At 47.7% G+C, this 19,389-nt stretch overlaps 1 protein-coding gene across 1 annotated transcript in view; it reads right to left on the bottom strand.

Moving 5' to 3' along the window:
- cacna1eb (calcium channel, voltage-dependent, R type, alpha 1E subunit b) overlaps positions 1-2,945 on the bottom strand; it is a 49,511-nt gene extending 46,566 nt beyond the window's left edge. The window contains 1 exon segment of the mRNA XM_030114195.1: positions 2,631-2,945. Within this exon segment, the coding sequence (XP_029970055.1) occupies positions 2,631-2,944 (314 nt within the window). The 5' untranslated portion in view covers position 2,945.
- Positions 2,946-19,389: the final 16,444 nt, after the last annotated feature.

The following is a 19,389-nucleotide window of genomic DNA, read 5'->3' as shown; positions in this document are numbered from 1 at the left end:
AAATAAATTCTTAGTTTGGGTTTCATAAAGCTGGTATGAGAGCGAGCGGCCGACTCAGGCATGAGTTCATCGTTTCATTTCGAAAAAAAAACTCAACTCCTCCTGCGAACATACACTGCTCTCTGAGTCACCAGTCAGCCTCAAGTCTCTGCATTCACCTCCCAAGTCAAGTCCAAGAAATTCAATTCTCGGACAAGTTTAGCCAAATTTCAACAGTTTAGAGTAAATTTAGACAAGTTTAGTCCTGAATTACTGAACCACAGTAATTACTGGGTAGATATGGCAACGCCGCCGCGCTTCTTGAGCCTCGAATTGTTCATCCTGTAAATGATTGAAGACATGGACACCAGGCCTCAGGGACTGAAGGCGTCCTGCTTGGAAACTGGAAGCTGAGGCGGCTGCTGGCGTGAGACCGCGAGCGGAAGGGTTTTCGGGATGTTTCCTGGGGTCTCGCCCGGCCCGGCCTGGCCCGGCCCGGCCCGGCCCGGCCGGCGCTCTGACGCTCTGGCTCCACGGCCCACGGCGGGCCGAGCTCCTCCAGGCCAGCTCTCTCCCACATGCCTCTGCCGTGTTCCTGCGCTGCCAGCGGCCGGCTCGTCCTGACCGCTCGCCCCCACGCCCACACGCCCCCCCCCAACCTCCCCCCGAGCCCGTGGTTAGGTAACAGTGGGAGACTGGCGAGCTGCACCGGAGGGGGTGTAAGACAGGAGGAGCGGTGGGTAGATATGGCAACGCCGCCACGCTGCTGAGCTCATGAGGCTCCCAGACCAGAAAACCAGACTCTTCCACTCTCTGCTCATCCTGTACGATGGTGAAGTGGGTAGCTCTCTGGACTCACGGCGTGAAAATCCCCCGTTTGAAACTCTTCTTGTGTGTCAACTGTATGACGTGAGGTGTTCGCCTGAAAGCCATGCTGTCTGGGGGAGTTTGGAAAAACACCCATAATGCAATGGCGAGAGGAGCCGTTTGAAGGACAGTTCACTGGATTTCACATCTATAAAACTGGCTTTATGTTGAGGTCGGAGTAATTTTCTTGAGGAATTCTTTGGTTTTGTTAAAATACAGACATTTTCATCACATTCTCTGCGCCTCGGCACTGGATGAGAAGCAGCAGAGACACAAAGTCACATCAGGGAAAAGATCATTTCTTTATCATCAGATGTTTTCTTTCAGCCTCTTTTCCTAGTTTGTGTCTGAATCTGGGTAGTCGCCATAGCAACCGGTGTCAGCAGGTTATTGGCTGATTGGAGCCTGTGTTCAGTCTAATGTCACCCTCGGGGACTTTTCTAATGTCTCTGGTTGTTCGGGGACCGGTCGGACGCCAGCGCAGAGACACTCACACACACTCACACACTCCGAGTTTCCTGTCGTCTTACTCAATGTGATTTTTTTGGTGAGAGGAATAAATTCCCACATCATGTTTGTTAAAGGAGAAGAAGTTGAGTGGAGAGAAAGAAAAAAAAAAAGCCAAACTGTTGGCTGCAGCAGGAAGCAGCAGAATCGCTGCCTGCTGGATTTGAACCGACACCTACTCACGGCAGGGTTCATATTCCAATGAGCGCTGAGCATCAGATATGTGCCTACATGCCTCCCCCACAGCCGGCAGAGCCGCTTCTAATGATCACCGCGTGCTAGCGCTCAGCCGGCTGAGAGAACTCGCCGAGCACGCTCACGAGCAGCCGCCCGCTGCAGCGCGAGAGACGCTGGGGGCAAATTACACGCTGCGCGGCGCAGTGTCGGTGTGTGACTCCCAGGTTCTCATAAACACACACATCAAGGCCCCGTCACACTGCACACAATTTCAAGAGAAAACGCAAAAAATCTGTGTGGTATTTTGAGTTTACATGACAACGGTGCTCGGAGCCACAACTTTTTGAAGATTGTTCCCAAGGTGGAACTTTTTGAAAACACTCAAGCTTCACTAAAACTGTCGAAAACATCACTTTCAGGAGCCATCGCCGAGTAGATGGGCGAAAACGAGATTTCCTGTAGTAAATAGCTGCTCTGTTCACGCTCAGTAGAACAGTGCTTCCCTCCAGAGTGTCAGGACTCAGATTCTCCTGGTCCACGTTCCAGTCCTGATTCTCCTGGACTTGGTAGAGCTGACAGTCCAATCCAGCTCGGTCTTCTGTCCACATGGAAGTCTGTGTTCTCCACTGTTAATGTTGACTTCGTATTGTTCTCTGCAGCAAGTGTGCATGTGGATTCATTACAGAAACAGATAACAGCGCCAACTAGTGGACCAACATGCTCACTACATGCTGTGTTAAGTGTTGTGAACAGATGTTGCGAAACTTTCCTGAAAAGAAAATGCAAAACTGATACCTGTTATCATGAAAAGCTGTCTCTTAAACAAGGCCTCAGTTGATGTTCTCCCCTTACACACACACACACACACACACACACACACACACACACACACACGGAACATGCAAACTCCACACAGAAAGGCCTTCAAACCCAGAATCAAACCAAGGCTCATGGTGGCGGTGTAACATGAAGAGGCCACATGTCATGATGCTGATGATGAAGGCCTGACAGGACACTTCACACACGTGGTGAATTGACACTTGGAGCTGCTCACGTGCGTCTTTCACGCAGATCACACTCCACGTGCGCCTTAAGGATATGGCCACTCGATGATCTTCCGCGCGTACTTCCGGATGATGTTGTCCTCCGCGAAGATGAAGAGCGACCTGTTGACGGTGAGGCAGTTCTGCTTGTGCGGGGCGGGGTTGTACAGAGCCATGGTCCGAGCCCGCTGCGCCTTGGCCTGCTTCATGGACGCCGTCATCCCCCCCGCGGCCGCCGCGGCCGCCGCGTCCTGCGCGTCCCCGCCGCCTCCTTCACCGCCGCTGCCTCCGCCGCCGCCGCCGCCGCGCTCCGGGTCCCCGTCCCCGGAGTCCACCGTGGCCGGAGCAGACTCGTCTCCGAAGCGAGCCATTCTACAAAGAGATGAGCAGCGGTTTACTCAGAGGAAGGAAAAAAAAAAAAAGGCGAAGAGGCGCAAAGAAAAAAACAAAAAACAAAAAACTCCACCTCGAATCCAGCGAGCGCTTTTGGTAATTCCTCAGAAAGTTTCAGATTCCTCTCACTTCATATCCACACACTACAGCACTGCGGCGCTCGGGCGGCTTCTGTCAGGCCAATCTCCCATCGACTCACTTATCAACGAATCGGACGCGCGAGCTGCAGAAAAAACTCCGTTATCCATCCGTCTTAACGGCGCGTAACGGAGCAACTTCTCCCGAGAGGAGCGGTGCGGTTGCGCGCGCGCGCGCCTCGGACGGCGCTCCGGGAGGAGTGCGCTCAAACTTTACGCGTCTCCCGCGGCGGGTGAGCTCGGCACGTGGGAGTCGAGCAGAGGACGGGAGCCCATCGAGCTGCGGACCGGTCCGTCTCTTCACCTGCTGCGGAGTGAGGAGAGATGCGCCAGGAGGAGCGCGCGGGCTCCGGACGCCCCCTCCCACCGCGCCGTCACGGCGAGCTGAATGAAAGTTGGTGGAGAAGGAGGGACGCGCGTGTTGCCTGCATCCAGCAGGCTGTGTGGGAATGCGCGTTTATGTAAAAGGTGTCTGTGGGCGCGGGGAGCGCAGAGGAGCGGAACAGGTGTGCGGATTTTCACGGAGCGCGCAGAGAGTCCACTCAGCGCTGGAGTTTATGAAGTGTTCTGCCTCCTTATTCTGCCAGGACTCTCATATACTCCATTAAATCAATATATTTCTCATAACAAAAGTCAATTTAAGAAAATGTTGCCCCCTTTTAATAAATATTGGATTAAATAAATGTGTTATAAGTGTATCTAGATTACAGGTGTGTGTATTGGATGTAGATTACTTATTGTGTGTGCATATATGTAAAAATATATTTAAATATGTATAAATAGATGTTTTGTTTGTATCTGTTTTGTTTGAAATGGCTAATAATAAAAATTGATCAATTTAATGGTCATAAAAAGTGATTAAGAGCAAGCAAATATGGAGATAATACATTAATCTTGACTATGGAAAGGGAAAACAACTGTGTGTAAGTTTAATATTATTTATAATAATACCTTCATGTATAAAGTCTATCAACTCAACACCTATGAAAAAAACTATTAAAAATAGGGAAAAAATAACTGACAGAATGAAAACAGCAAATAAACAATATTTTAAAAAGCTCAATATATAAATGAAATTAAGATTATCATGTTATCGTTCAAAAAGTTCTTCTTGGTGATCATTTTTCATTACCAGATTTAAAAACAGTCGTTCCTCGTTGCAGTTTTTGTTGTTTTTTTCCCCCATATTCTAAATAAGTATGAATGAATCAAAGAGCCACCCAGCGTTGTGTTATTTTCATTAATGGAGACGGACTATTAAAACATTTAGAAGTAGGCCATTGTGCTAATACCGGAGTAAAAATAGAGCATGAAACAGATCTTAGGGCTGCTCCCTTTTTGAGGGGAAGCAGCTGCAGAAAGCCGGGTCTTTTTCACACGCCGTGCCACGAGTGAGACCTCATTAGGCAACTCTCGCCCCATCTGCCGCTCGCCTCCACCTCCTCCTCCACCTCCTCCTCCACCCTGCCTCCCAACTGGCCCCTGAAGATGACCACTTCAGCCCCCGCACACGAGACGACACGCAGCCTGACGATCAGCCGCCCGTCACTGTCACCAACACACACACACACACACACACACACACACACACACACACACACACACACATACACAGAGGTCACTGTGGCCACTGTCATGTAAAGAGTTGTAAATGACTGCTGAAAGACGGCGTCCTCACGGATCCACGTGCCACACAGGAGGACATACAATGAAAGCCACTGGAAATAAAATAAAACTCCGGTATATTGACTCATGAAGGTTTCTTGAAATGTTCTGTCACAGCTGGATTATTGTAATATTTCTCTGACATGAGCTGGGAGGTCAGCACTGTGTGGATCTCATCTAATGAGTGATTCATTATTTAAATTCATCTGAAGTTACATCAATTAGTGGGAGGAAGATGCTCTATAATCTGGATGTTAAAGGGAGGAAGATGCTCTATAATCTGGATGTTGGAGGAGGAAGATGCTCTTTAATCTGGGTGTTAAAGGGAGGAAGATGCTCTATAATCTGGATGTTAGAGGGAGGAAGATGCTCTATAATCTGGATGTTAGAGGGAGGAAGATCCTCTATAATCTGGATACTAGAGGGAGGAAGATGCTCCATAATCTGAATGTTAGAGGGAGGAAGATGCTCTATAATCTGGATGTTAAAGGGAGGAAGATGCTCTATAATCTGGATGTTAGAGGGAGGAAGATGCTCTTTAATCTGGATGTTAGAGGGAGGAAGATGCTCTATAATCTGGATGTTAGAGGGAGGAAGACGCTCCATAATCTGGATGTTAGAGGGAGGAAGATGCTCTATAATCTGAGTGTTAAAGGGAGGATGATGCTCTATAATCTGGATGTTAGAGGGAGGAAGATGCTCTATAATCTGGATGTTAAAGGGAGGAAAGATGCTGTATAATCAGGATGTTAAAGGGAGGAAGATGCTCTATAATCTGGGTGTTAAAGGGAGGAAGATGCTCTATAATCTGGATGTTAGCAAAAGGAATGAGTCAGAATCCACTGAAAGTTCAATAACTGTAAACAAGTCATTGATAATCTGTTACTGATGATTTAAACTGACCTCATTCAAAGTGTTTCTTTTAAAGATATTGTGATTGTGCTGTTATATAAAATGAGGAGGTGCCGGTTTTGGCAGAAAGACTTTCAAGTAAACAACAGATGCTGTGAAGGCACCTCCTTATTTCATACAACCAGTCACTTTATGCTCAAATCATATGATACACACACACACACACACACTTTATTTAGATCTGTCCTTGTCCGTCAGTATATCTTTTTCGACACACACCGCTCCTGTTCTCTCTCAACAAAACTTCTCTGAGGCTCTGAGTTCTGCTCGTCCTCAAGACTTTTTCTGCACATATGTGAGTAAATCAGCCGTAACAATGAAGGAGAGTGAAGAGATGAAAAGACACCAGAGGCTCTGCAGTGACCCTCACACACACAAAACCAGCGATACAGGGTGTGTGTGTGTGTGTGTGTGTGTGTGTGTGTGTGTGTGTGTGTGTGTGTGTGTGTCTGTGAAAAAAAACTCACGAGAAAGAAAATGTTTCTCAACAAAATATTTGGTTTGTCCATCTCTGCAAACAGTCCATAATTCAGTGTGTGTGAGTGTGTGTGTTTGTGTGTGTGTGTGTCTTTGCTGTTGTTTCCATAGCGACGTGGCTCTCTCGAATTCCTGCTTAGTTCTTTTCATTTCTGCCAACAAAAGCAGTGTTGCACAATAGAGCAACATCTTCCTACAGAAATCTGTTTACACACACACACACACACACACACACACACACACACACACACACACACACACACACACACACACACACACAAACACACACATATATATGTGACATCTTCCTCATCATCCTGTTTGTTTCAGATGCATGCTTCGATCGACCGATCGCTCTAACTTCAGGACCAGCTTCAGGGTTCACACAACAGGTCAAAGGTCGGCAAAGCTTTGAAACATGTTTCCAGTCTTTCTAAAGTTTCCATAAAACTCACTCCACCATTCCAGCTGTGGAAAATTAACATCTGGAAGAGCGACAGGCTGCGACCACTGCGGTAATTTTTGTTGGTAAAATGTGGCAAATCACACACACACACACACACAGTCTTGTATTTCTATCCTTGTGGGGACCGTCCATTGACTCCCATTCATGTCTAGCCCCTAACCCTGACCCTTACCCTAACCCTAACCCACACCACAACAAAGCCTAACCCTAAAGAAATGTTTTTGCACTTTTACTTTTCTCAGTAACAACAACATGGTCAAGAAAACACTGTTTCTCCTACTTAGGACCGGAAAAAGGTCCCCACAAGGCACGTCGTTCCACGTTTTGCTATCCATGTGGGGACATTTGGCCCCAACAAGGATAGAAATACGAGAACACACACACACACACACACACACACACACACACACACACACACTTTTGTCTGCCTATCCTCGTGGGGACCTTCCATTGACTCCCATTCATATCTAACTTCTAACCCTAACCCTTACCTAACCCTAACCCACACCAAAACAATGCGTAGCCCTAAAGAAATGTTTTTGCACTTTTACTTTTTTCAGTAACAACAACATGGCCAAGAAAACACTGTTTCCCGTCATGGGGACCCAAAACATGTCCCCACGAGGCACATCGTGCCGGAATTTCCTATCCTTGTGGGAAAAACGTGTACACACATACACAGAAACACACCTTGATGTTCACACAGCATTACATTACTGGTAACTTGCTCAATGTCAGTTTTGAACAGACACACTCATTATCAGCAGCTACCGTACACACACACACACACACACACACACACACACACACACAAAACTCATCCCCTCAAAACACCTCAAACCACCTCAGGACCTCACACACCCTGCCACATTCCCACCCTCTCACACACCCTGCCACATCCTCCCACTGCCCTCACACACCCTCTCGCCCACCATGTGACCCCTGCCTCTGCCTCCAGGTGTGTGTCGGCAGCCGGTGTGTTCACACAGGACCTGCATCGGGACCAACAGGCCTTCCTGTTTCACGCCGGAGGAGCGGGGCGCTGCCGTTGGGCGGCGGGCGACGCGGCGCCAGCTAAAACGTTAATGGGCGCACTTTGTGGCAGAACTGTGAAGAGCATTTATATAATTGCAGAGCGGCTTTCAGCCAACGTGGACTGGAGTGGTTTTAGCATTTTATTTTTCTCTCTGTTCCCTAGCAACAGACATCCTCTACTACCGAGTTCTGTCTGTTCGTCCCTCCACTGGCTGCTGCTCATGAGCGGCTGCAGAGTGCAGCCAAGAAACACTCGGTGTTTACTGTCAATCAGGTCAATCTCATGATCAAAAGGTTAAGAAAACTGAAGCATGAGTCCACTGAGGTCAGAAGTTCAACCCCAAAACTGAAAGATTCTTCCCCACTGAACATCACTTCACACGTTTCACTCACTTCAAAGTAATCCATAAATTCAGAGATGATTTTGTTTGCACTAAAAGGGAATTTGAGATTTTTGGGCTCAGAACTTCCAAACTGGAGACATGCGCTCCTCTTTGATTCTACAGCACCCTCTACTGGACAAATCCCCGCAGTACACAAATCCTCTCCATCAACCTGGTGGAGGTAAAGCAAACTCTCTGGTTAGATCTCCTTCTGAAGAAGAAATGGGTTTAATCAGGGGGGCAAAACAGGTTAAGCACGCCCCCTTACCGCGCCCCCTCTGCTTTTAAACCATACAAACACACAAATCAGCCATCACTTCAAATTCAGCAAAAAATAAAAAGTCAAACCAACAAACCTGCGATGATGTTTAGTAAAAAAAAATCTCATGACTGACCCAGTCTGTCAGATCAACCCGCTTCAACAACCAACGCCTTTCTGATAAACGCATGGGACAGTTTCCTCATGTGTATTCCCAGTGTGACCTGCAGGAGGCGCCGTCTCACACGCACTGGGTGGAGGGTGTGTGGCTGCTGGACTCCATGAACTACCAGTACAGGGACCTGCGCTGAGCTGGTAAAGTACTTTGGTGAAGTCCTGAACTAACTTTAGGACTAGAACTAGACTGGTTTTGGAGGAGTACCTGTCCTGGACTTGGTTTTCAGCTGGTTGTTGGACTGACTTTTGAATGGATTTTCACCTGGTTTTGCACATTGACTGTATATAAAAGATGGGCAGAGCTAACGTGGCTTCCCTCACAGCCTTCTGAAATCTTGAAGCTTCCAGCAGGACGTCTCCATGTTGAACACTGTAAAACAGATGGAAATGTGATTGGTCCAGCCTGTCACATGACCGCATCACATGGACAGAGGAGGCGCTGTGACAGGGGCGACTTATGCAAAATCTTAACATAAAATAAAATCAGCAGATGATTTATATGAAAATCGGAACCTGGCCAAGACGACATGGTTGTGGAAACTAGTGACAGAGACCAGAACAGGTTTAATATCTTTGTTTACACTCTGAAAATCGACATTTTTGGATGGGTTCCTATGATGAGACTCGGATTCTTTTTGAAACCAACTTCACCGCCCCCTGCTGGAATATGAGCTGAATTACAGCTTTTCTGGCTTCATTCTTCAGCACTTGAGGTTGTTGCCTGGTTTTTGAACTGGTTTTTAGACTGGTTGCTGAACTGGTTTTGGACTGATGTTTAGACGATATTTAGACTAGTTTTTAGACTAGTTTTGAACTAGTTTTCAGACTGGTTTAGACTGATATTTGGACTGGTTCTGGGCTGGTTTGGGTTTTGTTAAAGGGGCTGTATCATGCTGTTTTAGCTAGTCCAAACCCTAGAAATGGCATTAACATGGTAATAGTTTATTTTTGGCGCTAAGGAAAAGTCATTTTGTGTGGAATAAAAGATTTTCTGGGGCTAATTCTGAAACCCGGAAGAGAAAATGCTCTGTTTCACTGAAAATCCCGTCTCTCCCCCTGATGACTTTGACTGACAGCGTACTTCAACCAATCGGAGCTTCAAAACAAATACGTCATGCGGTAGCTTCTCTAAGGGTTAGCTTTAGCTCATTAGCTTTAGCTTCTCTACGCACAAAGACACACGAAAACGTCTTTTCCTGTCAGAAACTCACCGAGCGCAGACCCTTCAGACTCTTGCTCTTGCTTGATTGTTGCTTTCAGACGATATGTTAAAGTTTTTCTCCGTAATGGGAGATACAAAAAGTGACAACGCTGATTGCTAAGGCCCTGGGGGGGGGGGGATCTTCATGGGAAACAGCGTTTTCACGGGTGCGGGAGGGGCTGCCTCTCTGAGCAGCAGAAAAACGAGGAAAGCTCAAACACGCAGGCACTAAGGAAAAAAAAAAGCTTTGGGGGTGTTTTTGGTGAGTACATAACTATATAACAAGGTTAAAACATACAAAAAGTGAATTTTGCATGATACAGCCCTTTTAAAGTCAAACTTTGTTTAGCATTAGCATTAGCTCAGCTGTAGCCTCAGCTCTGTGCTTGACACCAGCATTAGTTGTCACCGTAGCAACAGCTGGGCTCAGGTTTAGCATTAGCATTGGCGTTCCTCTCCGTTAGTCGGTGGTTCAGGTTTACAGATGAAGATGGAGCGTCAGAACATGGCAGCACAGCTCTGAAGAGGACATGCATGGGGTGGGCGGGGGCGTGCGGCGGATGGAGGAAGAGGAAGAGGAAGGTGGGCGTGGGCTGGCTGGCAGGTCGGAGGTGACGCTGATGGAGAGCCACTCCACTCTGGAGTGGAGGGAAGCAGATAATGAGAGCGATGTGGCTGCAGAGATCGGGAGATGAGTCCCACGACGGAGCGTCTGATTACAGTAAAACTGATGGAGGAGCTGCCAGCTGGTGGAGTGATTCATTGCTGGAACAATACTCCAAACAAAGGCTCCTGCATATGTGGTGCTGCTATGGAGCACTTTCTGGGAAAAAAAAAGAAAAAAAAAAAGAAAAGCACTTTGTTTCTGAGCAACAACACAACCAGAACAAGTGACACTTAATCTGCTGTAGTGGCTAATCACTGGAGCACTTCAGCATTACACTGCAGGCCACACTGCAGCGACTGACCATGTACATCACTCCTCCGGGTAACAGCGAGAGGCGAGGAGGAGGAGGAGGAGGAGGAGGAGGAGGAGCACGATGAAGGCCTCAATCCTCCGTACAACACTGTGGGAAACAACAAACCGTAAATCTTCTTTTAAAGCTGCACTCGGCACTTTTTTTCTTTACCTCCAGAGGGATTAAAAATCCATTATGTAGTGAAGCTCTTTAAAAAGTACATCTGGGTTGTGTTAACACTTCCGAACGAGGCCTGAACCTCACGAAACCTCGGGTGGATCAATGAAAGCAAGACGTGGAGAGATTAGGTCGAGGCTGTCAAACGAAAGGCCCAAATGGACCAAACCCGGTCCGCAAGAGGCTCCAGTGCGGCCAGACTGCCAAGCAAACGGTAAAAACGTCAAAGAAAACTTTGCTAATGTTGATTTGAAGCTGGTTTTAAACAGGCTAGGAACCACTGAGAAGCTGGTTTGAAGCAGGTTTAAACCTGGCTCTGAAATATCCATCCTCTTTCTAAAAGAAGTCCCGATAAGAACTAAGTCAGGATGAAAAGGAAACATGTCCACATGTCATTGGGAGCGGCTCGGGGTTCGTGGGGGGGTCATCAGGGGTTCAATGGGGGGGTCACTGGGGGTGGTTGGGGGTTTCTGTCCTTCACTTCAAAAGCTCATACTCACTCCCACTCCTTCCTGCGGGCCTGCGGCGTGCTCTGGATCTTGTGAGCCTGGTGGGCCATGATGATGTCCTTCTGCTCCACCAGGCCTCCGCGCCGCCGCAGCATGCCATGGGGGCTCTGAGACCCCGAGCCCTGGTCCGACGAGCCGTCCTCCCGCCGCCCGCACGGCACGTCGAAGCTGGCGGCCCGGGGGGGCAGACCCAGGCACTCGGGGACGGCGTGGGGGACCTGCAGGGAGCTGGAGCGAGACCCCGGGGCCAAACCGGGCCGGACCGGGCCGGAGGACCTCCAGGGTTCAGGCTCCGGCAGGGACAGGGACGACTGGACCAGGGTCTGGACTCGGCGTCCGCCGCCGGGGGAGCGCAGGGTGGGGGTCAGGGACAGGGACAGGGACTGATCCGAAGCGGTGAACATCTCTGCAGAGGACGGAGGTCGGACCAGCTTCAGCGAGACTCTGCAGAGGAAGAGGAAGAAGAGGAGACGGGGTGTAGCTTCAGATCAAATCCAGATCGCAGAGGATTTAGGACCGCGCTGCCGCGGGGACGCCGGATCTGTCAGCGCTCAGAGCTGCGTCCCAGAGATAACGGCTGCGGTCTGGATTGGTGTAAAAACGTGTGTGAGGAACATGTGGGAGACGGATTGTTTCTGAATGATGTGCCAGGAGGCCGTTAAGATGCTCACAGCGCATACTGCAGGAACAAAAGCAGGCAGCGAAGCAGCAGTCGTCACGCGGCGATGCTGGAGGTGGGCGGAATAAGACTCGACTGAAAGTAGGTCTGCGAGAAGTGATGATACATTAAGAGAGGAGACTTCTCCAGGTCCGCTCTCACTCCTGTTTTGTTTACTGAGCACATTATAAAGAAAGTAGTAAAAGTGTCCTCCTCCGGCTGCCTGGGCCCGCTTCGCTTCCCGTGTGTGTGTGTGTATAAGACGGCGATGTGGGGGGAGAGGAGGTGTTGAGGCTGGAAAACAGCAAGAGGCAGACGAAACAAGGCTGTTCCCATCCAGCCGGAGCTGAAAGGAGGATGACTGAGTGTGGAGGAGCTGATGGAGAAAAGGCAGCGGTGACTCACTCCTCAGCTCCGCAGACGGCGGCCGGGCTCAGTCTGAGCTCGGCTCTGCCCTCCAACACGGAGGCTACAAGGTCAGCGCACACATTTACACGGCTGGCCTCGCCCCGGCTCCACGCCGCTCCCGCCGCGGCCCGCCGTCCATTTTTTACTTCAAGAGATTTGTGATGGCTCACATTATCAGACAGGATGTGAGCCAGAGCCGCCGCGTCAGCACGGGGAAAACAAAGTGAGAGAGCACAGCGGCGCGGTGAGGGGGGGGGGCCGAGAGGCAGGAAATGGCAGGGGGCGGGGGGTCTGGACCGGGACTGGGACCCAGACCCAGACCCAGACCCAGACCCGGGAAGACCAGCAAGACAGAACTGGGACGACAGACAGAATCCAAACTGTAACTGAAGCAGGAAACATCTGCCTTCAGATGAGGATGAGGATGAGGATGAGGATGAAGGTGGTTATAGCAAAGAAATGATGATGATGATGATGATGATGATGAAGGTGATGGTGGCAACAATGATGAAGTTGGCTATGAAGTTTACAATAACGATGAAGATGTTAGCGGTGTTGATGACGATGTGGATGAGGATGATGAAGGTGGCCACGGTAACGGAGCTCATGACGAAAGAAGACGGCGTTGAAGATGAAGATTATGGCGACGGTGATGAAGATGATGAAGATGGAGGTGAAGTTTACGATGATGTTGGTGGTGCTGATGAAGAAGATGAAGGTGATGATGATGATGAAGGTGTTGATGAGGATGACGATGAAAGTGAACCAATGAAATCATGATGATGATGAAGGTGATGGTGGCAAAGACGATGAAGAAGGTGATGAAGATTACGATGGCGCCAGCAGTGATGAAGATCCTTACGCTCATGATGAAGGTGATGAAGGTGATGACGACGAAGGCGATGAAGATGTCTGTGAAGTTCACCACGGAGGTGATGAAGAGGAGGGTGATGATTTTCACTGTGATGAAGATGAAGGTCCACATGTGCCCTCATCTTCATCAGGGTTTCAGTTTGGTTTGATAAAGTTGAATTGTGAACAACAGACGACCAGCCCTACACACACACACACACACACACACACACACACACACACACACACACACACACACACACACACACACACACACAGAAACGCCTTGACGGGCTTCTTCAGGTATTCACGATGAACGCAGGTAAATGTCTGACGCGCACGTGGAACCGGAGAAAAAATACAAACGGCAGAAAAACCGCGTTTGAAAAAAAAAACAGACGACGTGTTGCAGAAAAGACAGAAAGAGGAGGAAGAGGAGTGATGAAGGAGCGGCGGCAGGAACAAAGTGACGGAAAGATCAGAGAATGACCGGATGAAGGAGAGGCTTTACCTGCGGGTGAGGCGCGCGCCTTCATCCTCTCACCGAGCCCGGCACGCGGCTCCACCGGGCGGGTCCAGCGGGTCCAGCGGGGTCGCGCTCGGTCCAACTTGAGCTCGTGGAGACTGTGAGAGGCGCGTGTGGCCGCTGACTGACGGTTCCCGCTGCCGGGCTAAAAATACCGCGGCGAGGAGCCGGAGGAGAGGCGCGCGACGTGGAAGCAGTCCCAGTCATCGTCACATGAGTCACCTGGGCTCTCAGACCCGGACCTGGACCTGGACCCGGAGTCTGCTCAGACCCGGACCCGGACCTGGACCTGGACCAGGAGTCTGCTCAGACCTGGACCTGGACCTGGACCAGGAGTCTGCTCAGACCTGGACCTGGACCTGGACCAGGAGTCTGCTCAGACCTGGACCTGGACCTGGACCAGGAGTCTGCTCAGACCCGGACCTGGACCTGGACCTGGACCTGGACCTGGACCAGGAGTCTGCTCAGACCCGGAGCCTCATGAGATCTGGACCCACACCTGGACCTGGACCCTGTTCAGATCTGGATCCAGACCCTTCTCAGACCTGGACCCTGCTTATACCTGGACCCTAGTCAGACCAGGACCCACACCTGGACCCTTCTCAGACCTAGACCCTGTTCAGACCTGGACCTTGAGCCTCCTCAGTGGTTTTTTGACTCACCTGAGCACACCACACAGCGAGGCAACAGGTCTCCATCTGTTGCCACACACACACACACACACACACACACACACACACACACACACACACACACACACACACTTGCCACTAGATGGTGGACTAAATCCACACACCTGCAGCAGGTTCCGTCTGAAGTTACTGAGTTCATTCATTTCCATTCAAACAGAACTCAAAAACATGGACTGACGATTTAAACTCATAACTTCTGGACACAAACCGATCAAACTGCAGTTATCTCCTGTAGAAAAAAAAAGGACATAGATGTTCATTTACTTCATTCTACTGTTATTTTTGTGTATTAAATTCTGTTTCATCTGCTTCTTGACACTGTCTTTGGAAAACAAAAGCTGTGTTTGTGTTTTTAAAGGTATTTTTATTTTTGTTTTATTTTATTCCACTACATGTGTTTTCTGCTGTTTTGAGTGTGTTTAACACCTCGCCAGTCATCTGTGAATTACTCGCATGGAGTCGCTGTGTGAATAAAGTTTAACTGATATTAGAAGCTGTTGTTATGAAAATGACAGATTTTTATCGAGTTTTGTGGTGAAGCAGCATGATTGTGTCTCTTTGTGTGGTCCATCTGTCCCTCCTGTAGCGAACGGGAAGGTCGCCGTGCTGTTTGAGGCTCTCCTGAGTGGCGGCAGGACGGAGAACTCAAACCTCTGCAGAACCCGGGTGTCTCTCAGTCTTCACCTGGAGGCATCAACACACACAAGCTGCCCCGCCGAGGGCAGAAACATCAGTTGCAAAGCGTGCGGTGGTCTGTTTCTGGTGTTTTGTGTCATCCTCACCACCTGCTGCAGGTCCCTGTTTCTCCCAAGCAGCTGGAGAAACACAGTGCAGCAGGTCAGGAGGCCAGAACGCTGTATAGATGTAGAATGTAGAACTACACCAATGTGGAACTGTTGATAATATAGGAATATATCACTGTGGAAACATCAGTTACGTAGATATACATCAATATAGAATCGATAATAATGCACAGCTCACTGGTAATGTATAATCTACAGTAATGTAGAATTATAGTAACATAGGACCGTCATCAAACTAGAAAAGTAGATCTTATGCCAATGTATAAATAAACTGAAGCAAAACTTCCAGTAATGTAGAAGTAGAACAATTTGGTGCCCGCAGTGGTGAAGAAATACACTTAATTTAGAATCTACAGTAAAATATAACTTATGGTAATGTAGAACACGGCGAACACTCAACTGTTCCTCTGTCAGCGTCTGACAGAGAGGCCAGAGTCTGAAACACGACTCGAGGCAAAGTGAGCAGAGAGGAGAGTGTTTCCAAACGTCCGTCTGAGCTGTGAACGAGTTGGCATTGAATGTTTCTGCTAAATCGGAGTTTGTGCTTTTGTACTTCCCGGAGCTCAGGACGTGGGCTCACCGACTTCTTATTCCAGACTCCAACAAATGAAAACAGTGAGAGAAACACTGAAAGAGCTCTGATCTGAGGAACTGGAAGCTTCTTCCTTGTTTCACATTGAAAAAAAATGTTTATTTCTCAACAGCTGTGAAGAAGTTTTCATGCTATAGCCTATCCTGGTGGCCCAGCTCCAATTAATCAATTAACAAATAAACAGATAAAAGAAACAGGTGGCGTATTGAGACATTAAAGAGAATATGATGTAAAATTGACGAGTCTTTGTTTAAAAGTGTCTGATGTTGTAGAGAAACTAAGATAATGTAGAAATATCATACTGTAGACCCCACAGTAATATAAAAATACACAACCTATGGAATTAAAGCTAGGGTTGGCGATCTTGGAAAACTAGCGTTAGCATGTAGCATCTCCCCAAGGCTCCGCCTAGCTAGCTCCGCCCAGCTCCCACCCCATTGGAGGAGCTCCCGTTGGGAGCGGGGACGTTCGCGGTGCGCGCGGCACTTCCGCGTCCAGTGCGTTCCTGGCGTAACCTGTCCTCAGCGCTTCGTTTCTTCGTTTTTCTTTATTTGCACAACACCAAGGTATGGCGCACTGAACGGTGAGTGAACCCCCAAACATCCGTCTCCGCCGTTCTGCAACGACGCTCAGTCCTTCTACGTGCGCACTGAACCAGGGTCAGTGCAAGCGTACATGTACGCGCAGGGGGCAGGTCGAACGGCGAAGGGATTTGATTGGTTTAAAAAAAGGTGTCCCCCTCAAGACTATTGGTTGCCGTTTGTCCCGCTTTACTCCTGCTGTAGATAGCGGATATTTTCCAAACTACTTTAAAAACACACTATGAATTGCTTCCCATCGGGTCATAAAGATCATTTTAACCAGTATTTAAAAAAATGTATCTCATTCAAATCGCCAACCCTAGCTTTAAAGCAACATTGAATTGTAGAAGTGAAGCAATGAAGAACCTGCAGTAATGTCTAATTACCGTAAGTCATGTAGAACTTTGGCCATAAACGGCCTGTGGTGAGAAAGCAAAGCCGTTATGTAGAAATACGGTAACACAGAAGAACTTAGAGTAATGTAGAAATAGAGTAATGTAGAAGTTATTAATGTAAACCTCCAATAATGTAGAAATGAAGAAATTCAATCATTTAGAACCAGTAGTGACCACAAAAAAACTTTCCCTGTATAATTAAAAGGCTATTCTGAAATTTGCCTGTAGTCAATGACTTGTTCAGTTTGCAACTTCAAACAGAAATTTTTACTCAAGTTTTATATCTAGTAGAGCTCAAATGACGTATGTTTGTAAATGCATCTCAGCCCCTCCCCTCTTCTGGGGTCAGGGGTCAGCAGTAGTTTCATAGCTAGCCTTGGATCCAAGCTGGACCCTGCTATTGGTTGAGTGACGTTGAGTGACAGTATCATCAGCCAATCAGAGGTTGACGAGTTATTGACAGACCGCCCTCGGGCCAGCGGAGTTTTTAGTGCTGGTGTAGGGGGCGGGGCCTTTCAGATGAGCTTCACTGATTGGGTCATGGGCTGCTGCTTGATGATGTTGATGCACCGCTTCAGATTAAGTACTGAAGCACTGTTGAAACTTAGTGACCTTGATTTTGGAATGTGTATGTATTGTGTATTTATTGTGGGACATATGTGTGCAATAGCCTACTGTTTTTTTGGAAGAGGTGGGGTGTGTTATGACTGCTGGCCCCAACTGAAACACCACCACATGCCACTGTGTAGGAAACTGTGTAAAGTAGAAATTAAATAATCTAAAACCAAGGGTAATGCAGAAATAGATTATGAATGAATGCCATTATTAGTCCCACAAGCGGAAATTTACTAATGTAGAACTCGGCAGAGCTGTTCTATAATGTGGAAACATCATCTTTCAGAAATATACAGTAACAGAATTAAAGTAATCGAGAAAAAAATACAGTAATGTCGGAATACAACAATGTTAAAGGGATACTTCAATATTTTGGCAAATTGGCCCATTTAGCGCAATTCCTTAGTCATTTCGAACAGCATACTTACTTTTTTTGTGAGGGCCAGCTGTTGTTTATCCAGAGGTGAGTCAAGGAAGGTTTTTGGGACGGACACAATGGAGGTGAATGGTATTTTTGTTCCCCTCGTCAAACTCATCAAACACACAATCCAACAACCCCAAAACACTTTGGTGGACACGTTATAATCCGCACATTCACTACGCTGTGAAATATTAATGCAAAATTACCAGATTGAGTTGTTTATGCGAAGATTGCTAAGACGGAACTACTTACTAAACATGGCGTCTGGGCGTAGTGATTTCAAAAGAAAAAGTAGTTCCCAGTATTTGCATCAGTGTCGTAACGCTACAATATTATTTGTTGGTGTTCCACAGCGTAGTGAATGTGCAGATTATAACGTGTCCATCAAACTGTTCGGGGGTTGTTGGATTTTCTATTTGATGAGTTTGACGAGGGGGAACAAAAATACCATCCACTTCCATTGTGTCCATCCTGAAAACCTTCCCCGACTCACCTCTGAATAAACAACAGCTCGCCCTCACAGAAAAAGTAAGTATGCTGTTCAAAATGACTAAGGAATTGCGCTAAATGGGCCAATTTGCCAAAATGTTGAAGTATTGCTTTAACTTTAACGTTTGAAAAGTGATGCGCTGCATTGTCAGAAGTCCCAATCTGGAGTGTCACATCAAAGAGACGCTTTTAATCATCAAGAGTCATTTTATTTTCATATTCTAAAATGCAAAGGACATAACAGGATTTGAGAATAAATCCAAGGTTGAGTGCACAAAAATGTTCCACTGCAGGCGACTTATGTACAAGAATGAAGTCCACCAACTTTTTACAGGATTCGACAGGTACTGCATCCAGATTTAGAGTTGAGTTTTCAACCGAATCGCCGGACTGGACTGAGATTCTCTTTTTGTGAAAACACAGCACATACATTCATTTACATTAGTGTGAGTTCAAGTTCACCTGCTCCCCGGTCGGTTTCACTCATTAAAGGTGCAGCGCGTCAGCGTCTGTTTACCCGCCGACCATTTCAAGTGAAAACACTCAACTTTTGCTGCATTTTGGGTGTTTGTTTCCATGACAACGGTGCTCGGAGCCACTGAGAATGAAACTTTTTGAGAACGGTTCCTGAAGCTGCATCTTTTAGAGAAAATTCACGCTCTGTCGCCGTAATAGACGGGCGAAAATGAGACTTTCTGGAATGGTGGAAAAGCTGCAACTGCACACGTTCTGCACATGCTCAGTAGATTGAAAGTCACATCGTTTTCCTCCAGTGCCTTGACTCCCAGTCCACTGACATGCTAACTACATCACTGTCAGTGTTTTGGCTGTTTCCATTGTTTTCAAAATGCCGCTGTGTAAACGCGAAACTTTTCTGAAACGAAAATGCAACAATGATGCGCTTTCACTTGAAAGGTTGTCATGTAAACAAGGCGTCACATTTACCACCAATCTCCTTCGAAGAGAGCTCAGAGAACCAACGGCGGCCATGAAAATCCCATGAACAGTCCCTCTTCAGGATGGAGGTTGATTTT

Source organism: Salarias fasciatus, chromosome 18, assembly GCF_902148845.1.
Source record: "Salarias fasciatus chromosome 18, fSalaFa1.1, whole genome shotgun sequence".
Lineage (NCBI taxonomy): Eukaryota > Metazoa > Chordata > Actinopteri > Blenniiformes > Blenniidae > Salarias > Salarias fasciatus.
This window is presented reverse-complemented; position numbering and strand designations above follow the sequence as displayed.